This window comes from Pseudopodoces humilis, chromosome 30, assembly GCF_049639895.1.
Source record: "Pseudopodoces humilis isolate 2021_Gansu_Grassland_sample_001 chromosome 30, ASM4963989v1, whole genome shotgun sequence".
NCBI lineage: Eukaryota > Metazoa > Chordata > Aves > Passeriformes > Paridae > Pseudopodoces > Pseudopodoces humilis.
In genome coordinates, this window is record NC_142229.1 from 524,593 (window position 1) to 544,687 (window position 20,095).

The window sequence follows — 20,095 nt, forward strand, 5'->3', positions numbered from 1 at the left end:
GCAGGGACCCAGCTGCCTGAGCGAGGCTGGTGTAAGAAGAGAAGGTGGATGGGTTGGGACTTGTCCCACAGGTAATTTTCCCTGAGACTCATTGCAGAACCAGGGTCTGCCTGACCTTTTGTTCAGTTTTCCTGCAGCAGCACCAAGATGTGACTCAGCACTGGTTTGATAATGGCTGTTTATGGGAAATCAAGAGTGGGGAAAAGGGGGGTGAACATTAGCAAACATTTTCTAAGAGCTAAGCCTGTTATTCTCTGAAATGCTCTGCAAAAATGCAATGGGAACCTCTCAGTGAGAGCTTGAAGCTGAGCAGAATGAAGTACAGAGAGGAGGGAATTACACTGCCCTGATGTTAACCTGCACATGGCCTCAGATGGCTCAGCTATTACTAAATTCCAGTGATAATTCTGGTGATAATTGCTCCTTTTATTTCTAAACTGAATTGTTGTAATTCATTATAGTCTTGTCTAACAGGTCAAATTACTGGAAAACTAAAGCAGATACAAAATGAGTTGCTGATAGCGCTCTTCTTTGGAGCCTCAGTTGTTTGATCAGTCATTTGACATTTTATATTTTTATTGGTTGCTGGTCACGTGTTACACTTTGATTTTTAGGTTGTTCTAACTTCCACAGCGCCTGGTCTAAGCTGCTGTGAACTGACCACTCTTCATGTAGTTTTCTGACAAATAGCACAGCAAATAGACCCAGAAATGCTGTTTTGTGAGTCCTTTTTCCTGTAAGTCCCTCCCATTTCCCAGAGGTGTTCTTCAGTCTCAGCTGAAGGAGTTTGTGTGTAGAGTAAGAATTAGTCATTAAAGCATGATTGGAGTAGATAAATGCTTATTAAAGCTTTGTGCTGTTGGTGGCTTTGTATAAATTTAACATCCTACAGTTACAATCTCCCCAGAGCACCTCAACAAATGCTCAAGCTCCAGAGAAATGCAAGTATGTGCTCACCAACTTTGAATCAGGGCTATGGAACACACTGCCTAATTTGCATCAGCCATTCATAGTGTGAACACTCTGAACTACCATGCAAGTGAACACCCAGGCAAAGGTTCCCAAGATGTCTCACTAATTACTCTGGTTGTGATTTAATGCTATTTATTTATTATGCTCCATTATTTTCTGTAGCTCAGTTACTTCACAACAAAAACCTGAAATGTTGAAGTTACAATCTATCCTCCTGGCACCATGATATTAAATCTTTTCTAAGAGGGATTTCATTTTAATTATAAGGTATGTACTAAAGCTTCATTAATTTCTATTACAGAGCTAATTGCAGGTCTCTTTGCCTTATTTAAATTTTTTTAGCAACAAAAGTTCTTGAACCAATGCTTATTCTACTATAAGGACAAATTCTGCAGTAATTATACAGAAGGCAACGGACGAATTTGACTTGATTTTTAAATTTTCCTACTAAACAGTTGCAGGACAATTCTGCTTAGGTTGAAAAAAGTGTATTTAAGGAATTCTGAAAAGGGAGGAATGGCAACTTTCATGCTGAATTTGGTATCAAACAAACACGGCCACAAATTTGTAGAATTGTGTGAATTGGCTCTTGAACTCTGGGAAACATGGACTGGGGTGTTTGGGACCAGGGAGATTGTCCTCATTGTGATAGTTTTCAAACTTGCAGTGTTTTTGTTTTTAGGTTTTTGGGTTGCTCTCAAAACAACCTAAGCAAAACACTCGGTTCCAGAGATTTCCAAGCTTGGGTGAGTTGCAATTCTTTAAAGCATTCCATATATGCTGAGTATTCTTTCAAATGTTATTGTTCCTTCCAAGTTTGATTTATTTACCTGTGCAATTTTTTATCAGGGATGAAGAGATAAATCTGAATTTCATAATAACTGATAATTGGGGCCAGTTCTGGGTTTCTAATGGGAGCCTATCTGTTTGTGTTCATAAGTGTTATTCAGTTCCCACAGCTCTGTTTTGTGCTGGACTCGAGCAGCAATTCAATGGCCTTTTCGTTTATAAAAGCAGCCTCTTAGGTGTTCAGAGCTAGAAATGCAAAAATCGGTGTATGGGATGGTTTTGGAGACTTGTTCCAAGTCACATTTCGAGTTTGTGGCAGTGCTGGGTTTGCAGGATGAGCTCATGAAGCTCCGAGTGAAATCTGGATTAACAAGATCTACCCAGCCCGAGAAGAAAATGTTTGCACAAACATCTGTGAAGTGAAACTGATGACTTTCACAAGATCCTAAATAGATTGTACTGAATCAATTATCCCAGTCCTGTAGTTAACTACAGCTGAGACTGTAACTGGGACCCAGCAAGCTAAAAAGGAGCCTCCATCCTCCCCGAGCCAGCAGGAGCTGAGCCAAGCTGGGCTCGGCTGAAAGCCTTTCTTTGTGGATCTTGCTTGCTGCCAGTGTGAAAGGTGGATGGAGGCTAAAAATGGCTCAGGAGCATGGCTGGTGTATGCAGGGAATAGCAATGAGAACGGAGTGAAATCAGAGACCGAGCCCTGGACGTTGTAGAAAGCATCCAAGGAGGTGGAAAATGTGCAAGCAAACAGGTTATGTGTGGCTGCTGCACAGGGAAATGGCAGAAGGGAGCAAAGGGAGGGGGGGGGAGAAAAAAAAAACCCAAGACCAAAGGACTAGTGAGGGGCGAGATGCTCTGAGAGACATGAAGGGATTATCAGGGAAATGTTTTTCCCCCAAGGGTGCTGGCACTGCCCAGGCTCCCCACAGCCCCGAGGCTGCCAGAGCTCCAGGAGCGTTTGAACAACGCTCCCAAGGATGCCCGGGGTGGGATTTTGGGGTGTCTGTGCAGGACCAGGAGCTGGATCGATGATCCTGGTGCTTCCCTTCCAGCTCAGGATATTTGATTTCATGAAGGGCGAGCCGGAGGGAAGAGGGGTCAACGAAGGGAGCGCTTCCCGCAGGGGAGCCCGGGGAGTAGCGGGTGGCGGCCACCGGAGCGCCGAGGGGCTGAGAACGGGCGATGCCGAGCCGAGGGGCGGTACCCCCTCCATGACACCGGGCAGGGACCGAGCTGAGGGGCAGCAGCCCCGCCACGAAGGAGGAAGCCCCGCCATGGAGGCGGCCGATCGATGCTGGCCTGAGGGGCGGCAACCCCTCCATGAGGGTGGGCAGGGGCCGAGCTGAGTGAGGGTCGCTAGCCCCGCCATGAGGGACGGAGCCCCGCCATGGAGGCGGTCGATGCCGGGCTGAAGGGTGGCAGCCCCACCATGAGGGCGGTCGATGCCGGGCTAAGGGGCGGCAGCCCGGCCATGAGGGGCTGCGCAGGGACATGGCGGCGCCGCCCGCCCCCGTGAGGGCGGCTAGCTCCCGCCCCGCGCTGACGTCACCCCCAGCTCTGCCGGCGCCATTTTGGACGCTCACCGCCGGGGGGGCCGGAGCGGGGCCGCCCCAGCCCCGCCGCGGCCGCGCCGCCGCCGCCTCCATCCGCCGCCATCGCCGCCCGTCGCCGCCGCCCGCCCCGCGCCGCCCGCCCCGCCCGCGCCGCCCGCTCCACCCGACCCGCCGCGGCCGCTATCGCCAGCACAACATGGCAGGTAAGGGCAGCCTGCCCCCCCTGCCCTGGCATGGCTCGGGGGGCTCTCCCCGCTGGCTCCCGGCCGCCTCTCCTGTTCCGAGTCGCTTGCGCCTTGCTGGTTGTGGGGTGGGTTTTTGGTTTTTTTTATCCTCTCTTGTGGGAATTCGTGCTTTGCTCCCACCCACCCTTCCTTCCCTCCGTTCTCGGGGAAAAAAAAAAAAAAAAAAAAAAAAAAAAGCATGGAAGAAGCAAGGTGGAGGGGGAAGTGGTGTGTTTTGGAGTTGAGGAGCTTGCAGGCAGGGTGGGTCTGCTGCCTTTTCGTAGAATCATGGAATGTTTTGGGTAGGAAGGGACCTTAAAACCTATCCAGTTCCACCCCCTGGCATGAGCCGGGACACCTTCCGCTATCCCAGGTTGCTCCCAGCCGCGTCCAGCCTGGCCTTGGACACTTGCAGGGATCCAGGGGCAGCCACAGCTGCTCTGGGCACCCTATGCCAGGGCCTCCCCACCCTCCCAGGGAAGAATTCCCTCCCAATATCCCAGCTCAACCTACTCTTTCAGTTTGAACCCATTCCCCCTTGTCCTGTCACTACACGCTCTGGGTAAAGAGTTTTTCCCTTGAGGCTTTGGGGTCGGTGCTTGTGGTTATTTCTCAGAAGCGCTGCCGTGCACGGAGAGGTTCCAGGTGCAGGCGGTGTCCAGATTGCAGTCGCACCCTTCTGTAGGGAGCAGCCTCTGAGCATCTGCAAATGCCAGTAAAATTTGGCACAGGGCGTAATTAAACAGCACAGGTCTCGCTGTGTTTTCTTTCCCATTCTTTCCACTGCTTGCTCCCCATTTCGTATCCCAAAGTGCTGTTGGTTAGGCTTAGAAATGTGTGTGCAGAACGGATCTCTTCCCTCTTACTTTTCCTGGCAATTTCTTCATTTGGAAATTTATTCATCCCCCTCCTCTGCACATGAATTGTCTTTTCAGTGCTTTGCATGTGGAGGAGCAAAGCATGGGAGGCTTTGTGAGGCTTGTGCTTGCCTTTCCCCCCTACACCATATGCACATGCTCCACCCTCCTCTTGCCGTTTTAGTCGTGGGGGGAAAAAAGTGCCAACTTGGTTCAAGTAAATTCCATGGAAAAGAGGAGTTCAGCTCGAAGTAGCAGGAGCACTGATTCTCTCCAAGCTGTTCCCTTTAAGTGCTTCTGTGGTGCTAAACGACAAATGAATAAGTTGAAGAGAGGAAAGCAAATGGATTGCAGGATTTTGGGGGAATGATGTGGGGGGAAAGCATTTTGCCATCTCCTGCATAAATGGGTGCTGTTGCTTGCCTCCACCTTCTCAGATTCTGCAGCTTGGATGTCTGTAATCCTTCAGGGATGAATTTAAAGCAAGTGAAAAATGCAAGCTGTACTCTATTCCAGGACTTCTCATTCTGAGGTGCTTCATCTTTTCTGGAAGGATTATTTTCAGGCTGGTTTCATTCTCTTTGAGTTTTTTTGCCTCTCTTAACTTGGGAAGAGTTTCCTCCTATATTCTTTGTTATCCCCAAGGCCCTACCAGAGCTCGGGATTAATGTGTAAATGCCATCTGTTGCTCAGCCGGTTTGAGTTGTGTGGAGGAAAAGTTCCATTTTGACAGTGGCTTTTGGAGGAAAAAAAAAAAAATACAACAACCAACCAACCGAGGCAAGCCCATTTCTGTCTCTTCCTGTATGTCCTCAGCCCTGCAGTGATTTGCTCAGAATGAAATGCAAAAGAAATGGGTGGTGATTTTTGGTGTGTGTTTTGGTGGCACGGTTCAAATGAATCACTGCCTTCAGCCGAGGCAGTAATGTTCCTGAAGTTTTCTCTCCGATCCGTTTTCTATGGTAGTAGAACTTGTTCCACTCCGATTGCTTGTTTGCTTTTCTGCTCGGATTTGCTGCTTTTTGTTTTTTCAGGCTGATAATTGCTTTCATTACTTCTGCGAAGAGACTCTAAAATTGTGGTAAAATTCTTTTTCTTTAGCCTTGAGTGCGTAGGGTCGGCGCAGTGGGTTTGTGAAAGGAGGAAATGAATTGCGTGCTTGGTTTGTATTGGATGGGAGATTGAAATTTTCTAAAAATGCACAGCTCTGATAGTTGATATTTAAGTTGTTTGTGTGTGTGTGTGTTTAGAGGGTTCTGATTGCTCAAGTAGGAAAAAGCTTCGTGTTAAACACGGCCATTCGTGCACTTGAATTTTAAATTTGTATTTAATAGTGATTAGTCCAGCGAGCTTTGGGTGAGTGAAGCTTTTTCACTGCTTGTGCTTCCCTGTTTTTGACAAATACTGCATTGAAGGCTGACAAAAACAATATCCAAAGGAAAAAGGTGGGGAGGGTGGTGTGTGATTGTGCCTCAGCACTGCTGAGGAAGTGGGCGTGCACAGGCTCTGAAATGTGCAATCTGGAACCATTGTGTGCTTGCACTGCTGCTCTGGGGGGGGCTTGTTTTTATTGAATTGTTTTCATTTTTTTAGGAGCTGGAGGAGGAAATGACATTCAGTGGTGTTTTTCTCAGGTGAAAGGCGCTGTAGACGATGATGTAGCAGAAGGTAAGAGCAAAATTTTTTACTGCTTTCTGACTTTTTAACTGTTCCTTAGGTAGGGAGATATGGATGCAGTCGTTGAAATATCCCAGTGTTGCTGTGTCCACGTTGAGCAAAGCAAATGGACATTTAATGTGCATTCCCATATCCAGATTCAGGTTTAAACTGTGGTTTGAAAGTACCATTCAGCACTCTTGTAAAAAAGTTCAGACTTCTTAACTTATTTTTGCTGGAATTGTTTTCTTAAGATTAAGATTTTTCTGATTTTTTGGCTTTTGATTTGTTTTTTCTTAATCTGCAAAATGGGGAATGTGATACTTGCATTCCACAAGGAGGTGTTGTGAGAATTAATATTTGTACTCTTTGAAGATCTAAGTACTAGATAAAGTGATTATCCCAGTCTTTCCAGCTCCTAATAGGAGGAGGAAGAAATCTGAATATTTGTGCACGCCTACTTAGTAGGTAAAGAGCACGTTTGGGTTTGAAATAATACTAGAAGTTGTCTAAAACTTTTCCAAGCTGGCAGTGACAAGTGTTATGTTACACTAAGATGGCTGCCTCTGAATTTCGCTGTAAAAACTGTACTGTTTTTTGGGCTTTTTTTCCCCCTTGGCTTTGAGATCTTTGGAGGAATGGTGCTTTTCTCTGTGCTGGAGAGCAGAATCTTCTGTGATCATTCTTGAGGAGAGGTCCCCTGACTTCAGGCCATAAAATCCTATTTGCACAAAGCAGCCTGTAAGATCATGAGTTAAAAGTTTTCTTTTGCAAGCAGTTGGCCTTGTCACTTATGTAATTCCTGGGTTTTTTTCTTTTTTTGCATATCTTGAATGCTCTGACATACAAGTGAGATTAATGTTATATTTAGAAAAGCAGTAACTACAGTTTCCATTATTTCCCTGCTTGACATGTGGTTCAGATTAGCTTCCAAAGGCCCAAAGAAAAGATCAGTATAAGCATAACTGAGTTGTTTTTATTTATTAGCTGCAGCATGTGGCAAACAATGCACTGAGGCCTCTGTTGTTTGCAAGTTGAAATATATTTTTTGGAAATGAGAAAGCTGTAGCAATTTCCAGTTTAAATTCTTCAGGAAGAAGATTTTAAAACTTGAACTCAAAAGTGCTGTTAAATGTGGTATAATTTTTTTCCCTGACAGATTTAAAATTCTGTAACCTTTGTTTTATTTATGTATCAAATTAATCCTTAATTATGTGCAAGTATTGAAGAAGTTGTGGTTGTGAAGTTGTGGTGCTTGCAAATAATTCTTCAATAAAATACATGTTGATACGCTTCTAGTGGTATTGAACTTAAATATAGAAAATTAGCCTTTACAGGGATCTGGAAATGCAGAAGTGAGGAAATAGGAAAGCCAGACTGAGCTGTTTTAAGTGTTGCACTTGGTGTTACAAAAGGGTGCCTTGCCAGGCTGGGAGCTGCACTGAGCACTGCTGGAATCCTGAGGTGGGGTTCAGGGAAGCCTTTAAGGGAATTAACTGGCTGCAGTTTCAGCAAGCCAGGCAGCTTGGTTTCTGAAACATTGTAACAATATCCATTTTTTGTTGTCTGGACAGTGTAGCTTTCTGATTCTGTAACCCAAAGAGTGGAGAGAAATTTTGTTTCATTGTCAGCTCTACCTGACATAGGATGAGTCTTGAGATACAAAAGGTATTACATTGCAAGATGTTATGAAACTGAGCTGCCTAGAGAGAGGTCCCAAGTATTGTTGATGTTATACTTGGTTGTAATTACTGTGTTGAGCTGAAATTCTTTCCTATTCCTGTGTATTTGGCTCCCACAATCCATACTGGAAGTTGGTGAAAGCATTTGTTTATATTGATTTTTTGTTATACAGCACAGTGCCTCGCTGTAATTCTGTTGGAATTGGGTGGTTGAATTTTCCCATTTCCTAGCAATATTTCTGACTTCAAGGTTCACTTCCATGACATGGAGCCTTGTGTGGTTCTTGCATCAACTGGAGCAGCAGCTTCTGGTCTTTTGGAATACCCAACAACAAATTGACAGCAGGTCCAAGCGCAGTCTGAGGACCTTTCCTATTCCCTGCCTTTCCATCTGCTTTCTTGGGGCAGGCCCATGGTGAAAGCTCGAGGAATTCTTATTGTCTGAAGCTTTAATGACTCTTTAACCAGTGTGGTCTGCCAGAGAACAGGTCTGGATTCCAATCATGCCTGTGGTGAGCACAGTACCAATTTGTGTACAGGAGTACAAGGCTGTGGAGACCTGATTTTTGAATGGCTGCAGAGCTCAAAATATAAATAGCAATTTGTTCTGGAGTGCTGAAACTCACTAAAAACAAAGTGAAGAAAACAAATGTAAAAGAATTGGGAGTTTCACTTTCTGTTTTCCTCCTGTTGGTAACTCAGTGTTGCAATATTTACATTGGAAAGCTGTCTTGAACTAAGCTAAAGGAGTGATAACCAGGAAAACTACATCATTTAATTGCTTTAATCAGTGAGATAAAAACCCATTGGTCTCCCTACAGTGCTTTTTGTCTATTAAACTGGCTAATGGAGAATAACATTTTGGACAGTAACACTTTTAATACAGTAACAGTTGTATTAACTTTAAAGAGCCTGCCAAGAATGCTGTTTTGTAGCTTTCAGTATATTTAAGGTCAGACCTGACCTCCAGCCTTCCTATCACATGTATATCCTATAATTCTTTAGATATTTGGATTAGGCTGGCTGGTTGTTACAAAGTCGATATTTGGTGGCTTTGGTGGCTGAAACATGAACTCTGATACACAGTTTTTAATTTTCTGGCTTTCCAAGCACTGTGTGATGGATGGATGTAAGGGGTAGAAGGGGAAATTGCCACTAAAGCCTGGTGAAAGATGGCACTGAACTTGTATCTGGGGCTGGCCTGGGTCACTGCTGTGGCAAAGCTTTTCTACTGTGAATGTGAGGAACAGAAGTAGCCTCTCTTTATTTGGTATGAATGGAATTTATCCCTGCTTGTAAGCTGTGGCCTGGCTGTGACAGATCACAGTTAAGCACAGAAATCAGGTTATAAATTGAAATCTTGGTGTCACCTTCATTATAACTCAGGTCCTTAATTCTAATTGATGGCAGAAGTTTGCCTTCTAGTGGTTTAGAAGTCCACTGTATGAGTGCAAAGGTTGTTGCAGGTTGCTTCCTCCCTTTCTGAAATAGTTTTCTTCCCTTCTTAATTTCATATTTGTCTTGCTGGAGCTCAGTCCTACAGCAATATCTGTGTTCCTCTCCATGTGCAGTGGGGAACGGTTAGAAAGGTCTTGTGGGGTGGAGAACACAGAGTGCTTGTTTGTGATGAGTTCAGTGATCAGGTTATCAAAAGTGCCTGTAATGCACAAATTTCTTTCTTTTGTGCCATCACAGTTTCAGTGCAAGTGAGACTTAATTGTCCAGAAATACTCCAGTGTTTTCTTAGTGGAAGTTTCCTTTATGGGAATGATTATGGAAAAGGATTACAAAGATTTTCAGCAGAAGTTTTGTTGGTTTTATTCTTTTGCTGATCTTCAGAATGTGTATAGTAGCAACTGCAGTTGGGAGTAACTAAGAATTGTGAGTTTAAATTGCCTCTGAAAACTACATGCTTAATGGAGTGAGTTTGTACTTCAGAGCAAATTAAGTCAAATTTGTTTAATTGCTCAGCAGAAGGAGAAGAGTCAAGCAGTTCTATCTCAGTGTTCTTTCAGGTGTAATTCAAAGATATGTAGAAGTCTGATAGTCCAGGTCCAAGGCTGGGATCAGGAACTTAAGTCCTCAGCTTTAACCCTGAGTGATTACTGCTCATCTTGGGCAAGTTAACTGTTTCATGCCTGAACACTTGCTGTGGGTGCTAATTAGTGACTTTATTTGTGCTTAATGCTTAACCATTCTGTGATGCTTTGTTAATTATCTTGGGTTTGCTTCATGTCTCCTCTTAGACTCAAACATGGCTGTGTCTGTTTCAGACTGAAAATGATGAACAGATAAAATTCTGTCCCTGGCTTGTGTGTGGTAAAAGATTGAAACAAAATTGGACATTTCCCTTGTTCAGGAATGCTTTCTGTGTTTGGTTCTAGGTGTGTTATGTCTGTCAAATGTAGTTTGATGCTTTTTTTTTGACAGGTTTCAGAATTGCAGAGCAGCAGTGGGGACTGATGTTGCTTCAACAGTGGTAGTTTGTCTTGAATGCATGAAAAGTGTTATTTCTGAGTGAAGGCAGGAGTAAGGATGGCTATAAAAAAGTAGTTTACCACAATCTGGGTGCCTTTTTTTTTTTTTTTTTTAATGAGGGTTGATGGAATTGGAGAGGAGAAAAAACTCTCAGAGAAAAAGAGTGACAGTGAGATTGCAATAATATTGCTGAGGAAAGATTGGGATATAACTGTGGGAGGGAAACTAATTTGGGTTTTTGAGGGCTGTGGTTATGTTCTCTGTGCTCATAAGGTAACATTTACAAGGAGCAAGGCCTAGTAATAGGTTTGTTTTTAAGAGGTAGTTTGAAATATGCTGTAGATGGGAGAAAAGGAAGATCCAAGGTTACAGTTCTTCTTTATTCCTGAATCTGCTTCTGTATTTGAGCTCTTCAGCTGTTCAGAGAATGACTGTCTGTATCTAGAGAGAGAAATAGGCTACTGTGTTCTAGGAACTGCTGCTCTGGATGGACTAGAGTGTGCATTTAAAGTGTGCAGTCCCCCAAAACAAAGAGCATTTAGCAGACAGATAAATAGGCAGTGGCTGTTCAGCTCCCCAGAAGTAATTCAGTCCTCTTTCATGCATGGGTTTGGAAGCTGGGGCACTTCAGCTTGTCAGTCAGGGATTTTTCTGTCCCTTCTGTGAGGCTTTGCTGTACTTGGAATCTGTGTCTTAAATTAAAAATTAGTTATAAAAAAGGCTTTTGCGTTGGAAATGTACTCCTAGAGTGATCAAGCCATCAGACTCCACAGCACACGATTGCAAACTAGGTTATCAGCAGCAGTCCTGATGGATTGCAGCTCTGGATCAGCTTTGTGAAACTTTCTAGCTTTTCATTTTAAAGGTGCTACCTAAATGCTTCTGGTTTTGCTATTTCTACTGTAGGAATGGGGTTCTGTGGTAGCTGTAGCTTTGCAGAACGAATTTTGGAAGAGCTAAAATGAATACTAAAGCTCCCAGTGGATGCAGAGCTGAAGAAGGAGTTAAAAGCTGAGTGTTCCAAGCTGTACTGTCTACTTTTCCCGCCCCCCCCTCCTTCTTTCTGTTCTCCCTGGCTTGCCTATTTAGGCCACAGCTGCATGTTTGGCAGCATTTCTGCTTAAAGAGGCACTCCTTCCCACTCTGCTGGCATGGGTGTTCACCTAAGTGCACAGTGAACTTGTTGGGGAAGCTGATCCAGCTGAAAAATTGGTAAAATCGTGTTTTTTCACTGGATTATTTTTCGGCTGAATTGAACCCTGATGTGATTCACAGAGCTCTGCATGTGCTTATGCCAGCAGAGTGCGGAGGGTGATCAAGTGGCTCAGAGGAACAGGAGGAGCTCTGGAAGAAGACTGGTCTCTTTGTAGGACTTTATGTACAGGCAATGTAAGATCCTGATTGATCTCTGAGTGTCGTGCTACCATGAAGGGTAAAATCAGCTGCTAAAAGGAACTTTAAACCTTTGCTTTTCAAAATCCATACTTTGAACGTGTGCTATCTTCAGGCCAGCAATAAAATCACTGTTGCAGTATCAGAATTATTTTGTGATGGATTTTTTTTTTTATAGTACATGTGGAGTGGGTTTTCTTCTGTGTCCACACAAGCAGTCTGTGGAAATGGGATTTGTTCAGTGTTGTTTCGAGCTCTCTTAGTAAAATGAGCTTAATATCAGTGCAGTTCAGTTTCTTTGAAATTGTTGTAGGAAATAATACCACTTGAATGGGAGGTGGGTTATTACTGATTGCTTTACTGTAAAGCACTTAAAGATAATCTGACAAATGATAATCTTCTCTTATCCTTTCTTATCAGTCTTAATATGATTTGAAAAATGGATCCCTTCTTTGGGATTTCACCTTCACCTAAACTGATGTATTGTCTTGCATTAAATGCTGTAGAATTAGTCTGCCTTTGTTTTAGCTGCTGTTAAAGTGGGTATGCAATTAAATCTGCTCTGTGTGCGCCTCTTGGAGCAAAAACATCAATTACTGATGGTACCGAGTTAAGGCTGCAGTTTATCCTTTCATCTGTAGGAAACACTGTGCTCCCACAATAATTTCATTATATAAGATGTTCTAATAACTGCCTTAAGGGTATTTTTCAGGCCTTTTTTCCTGTTTTCAATGCTCTATAGTGTGCAGCACCATAACTGTGTCTACAGTATATTTAGTATGGAGTGAAAAGTTTAGCAGAACAAGTCAGTGTTCAGTAATCACGTGAAACTGAGGTTTGCACTTTCAAAGAAATGATTGAAAGGAGTAAAAAGCCTTGGCTTAGGTTGATGTTTAGGTTGTGAATGTGAACAGAGGCAACAGTTACCCTGTTCCAATGAAAATGAAAGCAGATAAATACAGGAAGTATTTATTGATCCAAACCAATTTGGAGTAATCTCTTTCAAGAAGCAGTGGTAGCTCTTACAGTCAAAATAACAATGCAAGGACAGTTTTCTAGGCTTTAAACTTGAGTGGAACACGTATAATTATAGCTTTAGTTATATTGCCACAGCTCAGTTCAGCTCTTGCAACATGCACCAGCTAAATGCTGCTTTTGTAAGGTCACTGTGTCAGTAAACTGGAAATCACTGGGACATGGGCCTTTGAAAATGGGGAAAGCATAAAAAGGAATAAAAAGTAGTCTTATGAGGTGGAGTATTGATACCTTGTATGTGTGCACTTATTCATAATTTTACTAGCAGGATTTCCTTAATTGAATGTAGTGTTGATCACTTTCTGGCTTCCCAGCCAGGCCTAGGGTGGGACACGGCTCTGGGCAGCAGGCAGTGTTCCATGAGGGTGCTCTCACCTGGCTTTTTAGGGACTGCAAGGTTTTGGGTTGTTAATTTTCCTTTGAAATTAAGTACCACCATCAGGTTCTGCTACTGTGAGCTGATATTACTGAAAACAATTACTTGAGGCTTCTCTGCACGACGGTAATTCAGTGAGAGAAACAGGAGTGGCTGGAAGCTTCTCCTGTTCTTCCCCTAACTTATCATTCTTTTATTAGGCACTGGAGGAGAAGCTATTAATTTGGTCAGCCATTCTTTACCAAAATGTATTTTCCTCTCAGCGATCCACAAGTGATAGCACCATGAAGAGAACCAGCATATTTAGGTCACATGTGAAACCCCTGAGGCAGTTCTGCTTGCATCTAATTTTGGAAGAAAATTTTAGGGTCAGGAAAAAGAGCGTTTAAACGAGTTGTATTGTAAGAAAAATTGATTTTCCCAGATATGTAGAAGGCATGTTGTGTGGAAATGTTTCCCTTTGCATTTTCAATTGCAGTTCTTAAATTAATGCTCTGGGAATAATGTGAGCTCACAGCACACGCACACAGTTGGCACTCTAGTTTTGAGAACCCGAGAAAAGATAATTGCATGTATTCAGGAACAGTTAAGGTAATTGAAACTTCGTATTATAGTTGCTTATTTAAAATGTGGTATAATTTCTAATATATTCTTGTTTGTTGAATGCCAGTAACTGTTTTTTTCTTCTTTTTTTTTTCAATGACTATAAAAAGTATTTCAGTGACCATTTTTGATCCTTAAAAGCAGTGATTTTAGCTGGCATTTGTGCTCTTGTTAAGTGATGATTTAAGAAGTCATGAACTATGCTTGTGTATAGTGCTTATAAATGTAATCTGAAGGTCCTGCATTATTTTCAAATAACTTGGAAGTGAATTGGTCCAGTGGACAAGAACTACATACTGAAATAAAGCTTTGGCTTTCATAAAAATATAATGACTCTCAAAGACACTTGTTTGAGAGTTCCTGGGCTATTTTCCATTGGAATTGCGTAACAAACCCCTGACTTTTCTGGTACTGTTCCTGGTGCATTGTGTAAGGAATAATATATAGGAATATTAGAGATAATAAAGAAAAATTTGGATTATTTTTTAATAATTACCCAGTTTTGCTTGTTCTTAAGTGTGCCCTTGGTGTGGGAAGAGGAAATCAAATTTAAATTACACCTTGGCCTGCCTGTGGGTTTATTGTCACTTCAAGTAGCTGCTGCTCCTGAGAGAAATGGTCCTTCCTGGTGCCTCTGCCAGTCACTGCCTTCAGCTGAGCCAAGTGATCCCTGAGCCCCAGGGTGGGCACTTGGGGAAACCAACCCAAATGAAAATTTCATGTCTTGGCTTCCTTTTGGATTAATTTTATTCCACATCATCTTCTCCAGACTTAATTTGTCCAACTCTTAGCAAATGTTTGTGGTGGGATAGGTGGTGGTCCTAGAGGAATGGGATAAGAGGTGAAAGAATGGATTACTTCTCTTGGAGAGTTGATAATGGTTCTAAGACAACATGGGAAACTATGGAATTGGGAACAATTGAGCCTCCTGCTCATGTTTATAGTTGATACCTGCTTGTTCATGTGAAAACTCTGCTTTCAGTGCACTGAGATTCATATTTGAGGACATTTCTTCTCATAGATCAATATGGACAAACAGCAGTTGAAGCCTACAGTGTTCATTATATAGCCCAGCAGTGAGAAAATGTCACTGTTTATAGAGGTAATAGTGAAACATTCATAAGCTGTTTTACTGGAATGTGGACCTGGCAGGAATGGCTTTTTGCCCAGAAGTTTAAAACTTTCTAAAACCATATAATCCTTCTGCCTTTCTTCATAAAATCTTCTCACAGCTACATGTCATTGTTTTGATTTAGTTTTATTTGTTTGTTCATTTTAAGCTAAATCTCACACTCCTTTTATGTATGTGTGTGTTAAAAAAGTATCCAGGGTCTTTTATTTTATTCCAGACCTTTCTGGAAGTGGTAACCTGCTCTGGAAAGCAGCAGGAGCTGGCAGCAGGGTTGTGTTCCTGCAGCAGGACACGTGCTGTGCTTAACCCAGCTCGTTTGTGTCTACCAGTAATGAGATGCCTCAGACGAAAGGGCAGGAGGAAGGTAAAGAGCATTTGAAACAAAACAAAATCACTTGGATATTTTGCACATGAGCTCCCTGGAGCTTGGGAATTCTTTTGCTTGGTGTGACCTGAGGAAGCTCATCCCAAGCCTGGGAGTAGCAAACACCTGCCTGTTTCTGGGGGATGCTCATTATTCTGCTGGTTTTAAACTGGCATCAGCAGCTGTGCAGGCAGGTCATGCCTCTGTGCTGCTGCAGTGTTCCTGCGCTCTGGTTAGCTGCACCTTTGTGTTAGAAAGGTGCCATGGCAGGGTTGTATCCTGCATTTCCTTCCTGCTGCTTGCTCACTGTCCTTTCTGAAACAGCTGTCAAGTTCTCTTTGTGCCCATAAACTTGTTTGTGTATACACTGAAATTCTTTTTCCAGGGGATTTATGTTGCATTCAACTGGAAGTTGTGTGGCATCTTCCAATTCATGTTTGTTCTAACCAGGGTCTTTGGTCAGAGGTCCATTTTCTTACAGAGTTCTTATTACTCTTTTACTTTTTGCCAACTTAGAAGTTTAAATTTGAATGTCATTATTGCAGGGGATGGTGGGGAGACTGATGGAAGACTAGAAATGGAGATTATTTCTTTCAGTTATCTGAGGTTGTTTTCTTTGGAGTCATTTAACCCTTCCCTGCTTTATCATCCCTGCTTGTGAGAGCTGGGTGGTGTTTCCTAAAATGAAGTTCCAAAGCCTTTTATAGTTTTTTGTAATGACCTTTGACATCCTTGCAGAACAGTAACACTACCAAAATGTTCTCTACCTTTTTATACATAAAACATATGTACAACATATATAAACAAATATATATATATATACCTATATATCTGTTATGCAACTCTTCCAAAACCCACAGAAAAGGTCTTGGTCTATAAACAGACATATTTGAAACAAACACTTAAAAATAAAGGTTGGTATTTTGCTCAGACTAGTAGACTATATATATAATTTTAAGAGGTGTTATAAATGTGCTTTGGAGTTGTCAAGATTCCATGTGTTAGGAATCTCAGAGTCCAGGCCAGAAATTAGCATTGGCTTCTGTTTAATAATGATTTTTTTTTTTTTTTAAGAAGCTGAAGTATGTATGCTTGGGCCAGAATAGAAACACAGGAAAACACTTGCCAAGTGGGGGGTGGGGGGAGAAAAGGCAACTAGGCAAAGGAAGACTGTTCTTTAAGGTTCCAAGTGCCACTAAAGATGCATTAGGTATTAAAAGGAACTGATAGCTGAGTGAGTGACCAGAGTGAGGCAAGTAATCAGAAATTTTGGTTCTCCAGCCACTTCATAGAGCTGTGTATTTATCTCTGTTGGAAACTTCAGTTGTACTTGTGACCTTCACAGGCCCTGTGCTCCCCGGCAGACTGCCTGAAATTCAGCTGGAGAGCAGCCCTTCCTCCTGCCCTCCCTCCCTGCCTTTCTGGTAGGCAGGAGGAATTCCTCATTTCATTTTCCTTGCTTGGAAGGAGGCACTACATGCATTGTCTGAGCCACAACAGCCTCCTGCATTCTACACACAAAGATTAAAAGCCTCCAAATGTTTGGCCTGAGCTTTGCACCTGGAATAGATCCTTTGGTCAAAGAATGTGTTAGAAGAGTCTGAAACAGCAGGGTAGTTTTGAGGAGTTGGTTTTTTTTTTTATATATCTGCAACAGGAATGCACACCAAGTCACAGAGTTCTAATTTGAAAGATATTGCCAAAGTATTATATTTTTTTCTAATAATAGTATTACTAAATTTTAACCTGCAGCATGTGTTTTGGATTGGCTTCAGCAAAAAGAGAAAATGAAGGTATTGCAGAGCTCTGTCTGTAGCTTTCTCAGTGACAAGAAAGGCATTGCCTGAAGGCCTCTTTTCTCTACGTGCAGAACAATGGCCCAGTATGTTATTTCCAAATATATTGTTATTTGCAAACAGAACAGCAACCCCTGGCTGCACTGTGCCGTGCAGCCTATTGAAATTCTGGCTGTGATTCCAGCAGAGATTTTTCCATAAATAGCTCTGTACTACTTGGGTACACAAACAAACCCTGAAAAGATCTGAAGTAAGGTCTGCTGAGGGACTGTTTAGCCTGTTATTAGTGTGTACTTCAGGGCAGATATTGTGGTGGATGAGAGGAATTTTTCTATAGGGTTATGAGAGGACTGTCAGCAGGAATTAAAAGTAAATAATTACCAATCAAATTAGATCCAAGGACTCACAAATCGCCTGTCTTGAGCATAGGGGAAAAAAAGGGATAATAAAAACTAATAAATATAAGCATAAGCAAGTAGATTTTCTTTCTAGAATTTTTAAAATAAACACTATTAGATAATGACTAAGCATTAGGTTAGGGTTCAAGTAAATACGACTTGAAATTAAAATTGTTTATTCTTTCCATGAACAGACATCCAAAATTGATACTGGTTGGATGTTTATTATGTGAATTGATACCTGCACTAGGAAACAGGCTGTATTTTTCAGTGCTGTGTAGGTAAACACTCACTTGAATAAGTAATACAGTAATTAATAGAATATTCAGTTATAGTCGGTGTAAGCTGTCTCGAGTAATTTGTATTCTTGAGAAGAAACTTAAAAACATTCTGTGAATTAGAAAAGAGGTGAATAAATACTTTTGTGTTTTGCCTGATCACAAGGCTGATTCTCTGTGGGTCCTGTTGCTCATAAACTTTTTTTTCCTCAGAAAGAAGAAATTCACTTTTAAAAGCAATCAAAGAGCACAAAAGTAATTTTAGCATTTGAGAAATCCCTACTCAGAGTGGGGACTCTGGAGTGTCCTCAGCCCCTGGTTATCGTTGCAAATGTGTTTATCAGCTGTCAAACAGAGTGAGGCTGGATCATTGAGAACAGCCCCACAGGAGCTCGTTAGGATGATCTCTCAATGCAAATCTCTCAGCTGTACCTGCTGCTCCTCTTGGATGTTTATTAAAAGCCTTCAGCTGTGGCCACTGAGCAGTCTCAAAAGGATCTCTGAGATCTTCACTGCTCAGAGCCTCGGCCTCGCCCCTGGTGAGGGAGCCCCTGCACTGTGGGTGTGGGGTGCACCTAGGGCTGGAGTGGAAATCAGTGCTGGTACAGCTCTGAGGCTCTGGCTTTGTGCTGATAACTGGGGAGAACCTGGAGTCAGAGAATCCTGGAGTGCTTTGGGTTGGAAGGGATCTTAAAGCTCATCCAGTGCCACCCCTACCATGGGCAGGGACACCTCCCACTGTCCCAGGGTGCTCCAAACACTGTCCAACCTGGCCTTGGACATGTCCAGGACTGGAGCAGCCACAGCTTTTCTGGGAATTCCATCCCAGCCCCTCACCACCCTCTCAGGGAGGAATTTCTTCCCAGTATCCCATCTTGACCTCCTCTCTTTCAGTTTGAACCCATTCCTTCTTGTCCTGTCCCTCCAGGCCCTTGGAAATAGTCCCTCTCCATCTTTCTTGGTGGGAAGAACAGTTCAAGTGCTGGCACCCTTTTCTTTTTGAAGGCCCAGGTGGTATTTCTGAGCTTGTTCTCATTTTTCTTATTTCATGAACACTTTTTCATTCATTGTAGGCACATTGAGAGCAGCTCCCTAAGAAACTGGAAGTATAAATCAAGCAGCTCTGCACTCCAGCAAAGCACTTCTGCTACCAAGGGGTAATTAGCCTGGGATTGCAAAACAGATACATTGCCAACATACTTATCAGAGAGACAAGAAATAAAGCTTCAATAAGACTCAGTCAAATACTTCTAATGCATTTTGGGGAATCCTTCTGCTCTGTATAACTTGCATTTCAAAGCATGTCTTAGGAGAATTATGGAGCACTTTTATGAGCATTATGGATAAACCCTGAGGAGCCTCGAGCCTGTGACTTACAGGTTTGCCAGGGAGCGGTGGCTTGAGATGGATTTGGGGTCTCCTCAATCTTTATAGATTCCTAGGGCGTGCTTTATCTTCAGGTCAGCAGGGTGTTTTCTACAGTTCACAAATGTCAGAAATAGACATTTAATTTTGTTGTTTCAGCATGAAGTTTATTCTGGAAAATCAGTAAACATGAATTTTTGTCTTCAGCAGTGCTAAAATTGAGTTGTTACCCTCTTGAAAATTCGATATGCAGTTTTGCTGCAGCTTTATTAATGATAGGTTGTAAGTTAAAGCTCTGCAGGCAGAAAAGATGGAACAAGCAATATATCAGAGTATGAAAACCAGGCAAATGCTGTGTTAGAGGAGAAATAATCAAATCTGTTATTTATAAGGTTTTTTTGGTCTCAATTCTCCTATTGCTCAACAGGTTCCAGTTTTATGAGTGATAGTGACAGAATGTTCAGGCACCTGAGGGGATCTCAGATGAAGCAATTGTGGGCATGAAGTTGGTTCCTGCTGGAGTTAATTTTGTTCCCCTATAATTAGATATGTATGATCTGTATGCAGCTCTACAAAGGACAGAAATGATGAGTAACTCTCAAACTAAATTCTACACAATACAAATATAACTAAACCATTCTGTCATCTTTGTCTCAGAAATCAGTGTAGGTTCTGGTGGCTGGAAGTGTTTCTGAAGGAACTAGAGCTGGTATGGATTGTGTGTAACACTTAGTGCAGCTCCTTGGTTTAAAGGGATAATGCCTGGTTGAAAGGGAAAATTACAAGGAAAGGAAGCTCTTTCTTGTGTAATTTAGCCAAATTATCTCTATGTTGCAGTAATAACTGATGTTTTATCTGTATTCAAAACTGTGGAAGCAGAGTACCCTGACACTGCCAGTCCCCCTTCAAACAAACTGTAGAGTTCATATTGTTACCTTTTAGCAAATATTTCACTTGAGGATAGAAGAAAATTGCTTTTAGGTAGAGTTTTATTACTGCAGCATGAAAGAATATGTGTGTACCCATTTTTTTCAGTGCACTTAAGGAAGGTTTGGTTCTGTGACTCTCGTGGGCTGTTAAAACCTTTGTTTATTCCCAGAATTCTGTGGCACTTGATGGAAGCTTGAGGTTCT

At 42.4% G+C, this 20,095-nt stretch overlaps 1 protein-coding gene across 4 annotated transcripts in view; it reads left to right on the forward strand.

The window, feature by feature from the left end:
* The first annotated feature begins 2,493 nt into the window (after nt 1-2,493).
* PPP2R2A (protein phosphatase 2 regulatory subunit Balpha) overlaps nt 2,494-20,095 on the forward strand; it is a 36,220-nt gene continuing 18,618 nt past the window's right edge. The window contains exons 1-2 of one of the 4 annotated variants that reach the window (XM_088068265.1): nt 2,494-2,524; nt 6,001-6,075. In XM_088068265.1, the coding sequence (XP_087924391.1) occupies nt 2,509-2,524; nt 6,001-6,075 (91 nt within the window). In that variant the 5' untranslated portion in view covers nt 2,494-2,508. Of the gene's footprint in view, nt 2,525-3,447; nt 3,530-5,260; nt 5,370-6,000; nt 6,076-20,095 lie in introns of those variants that run through there. The other 3 variants (XM_088068266.1, XM_005532238.3, XM_088068264.1) reach the window with 3 other exon arrangements.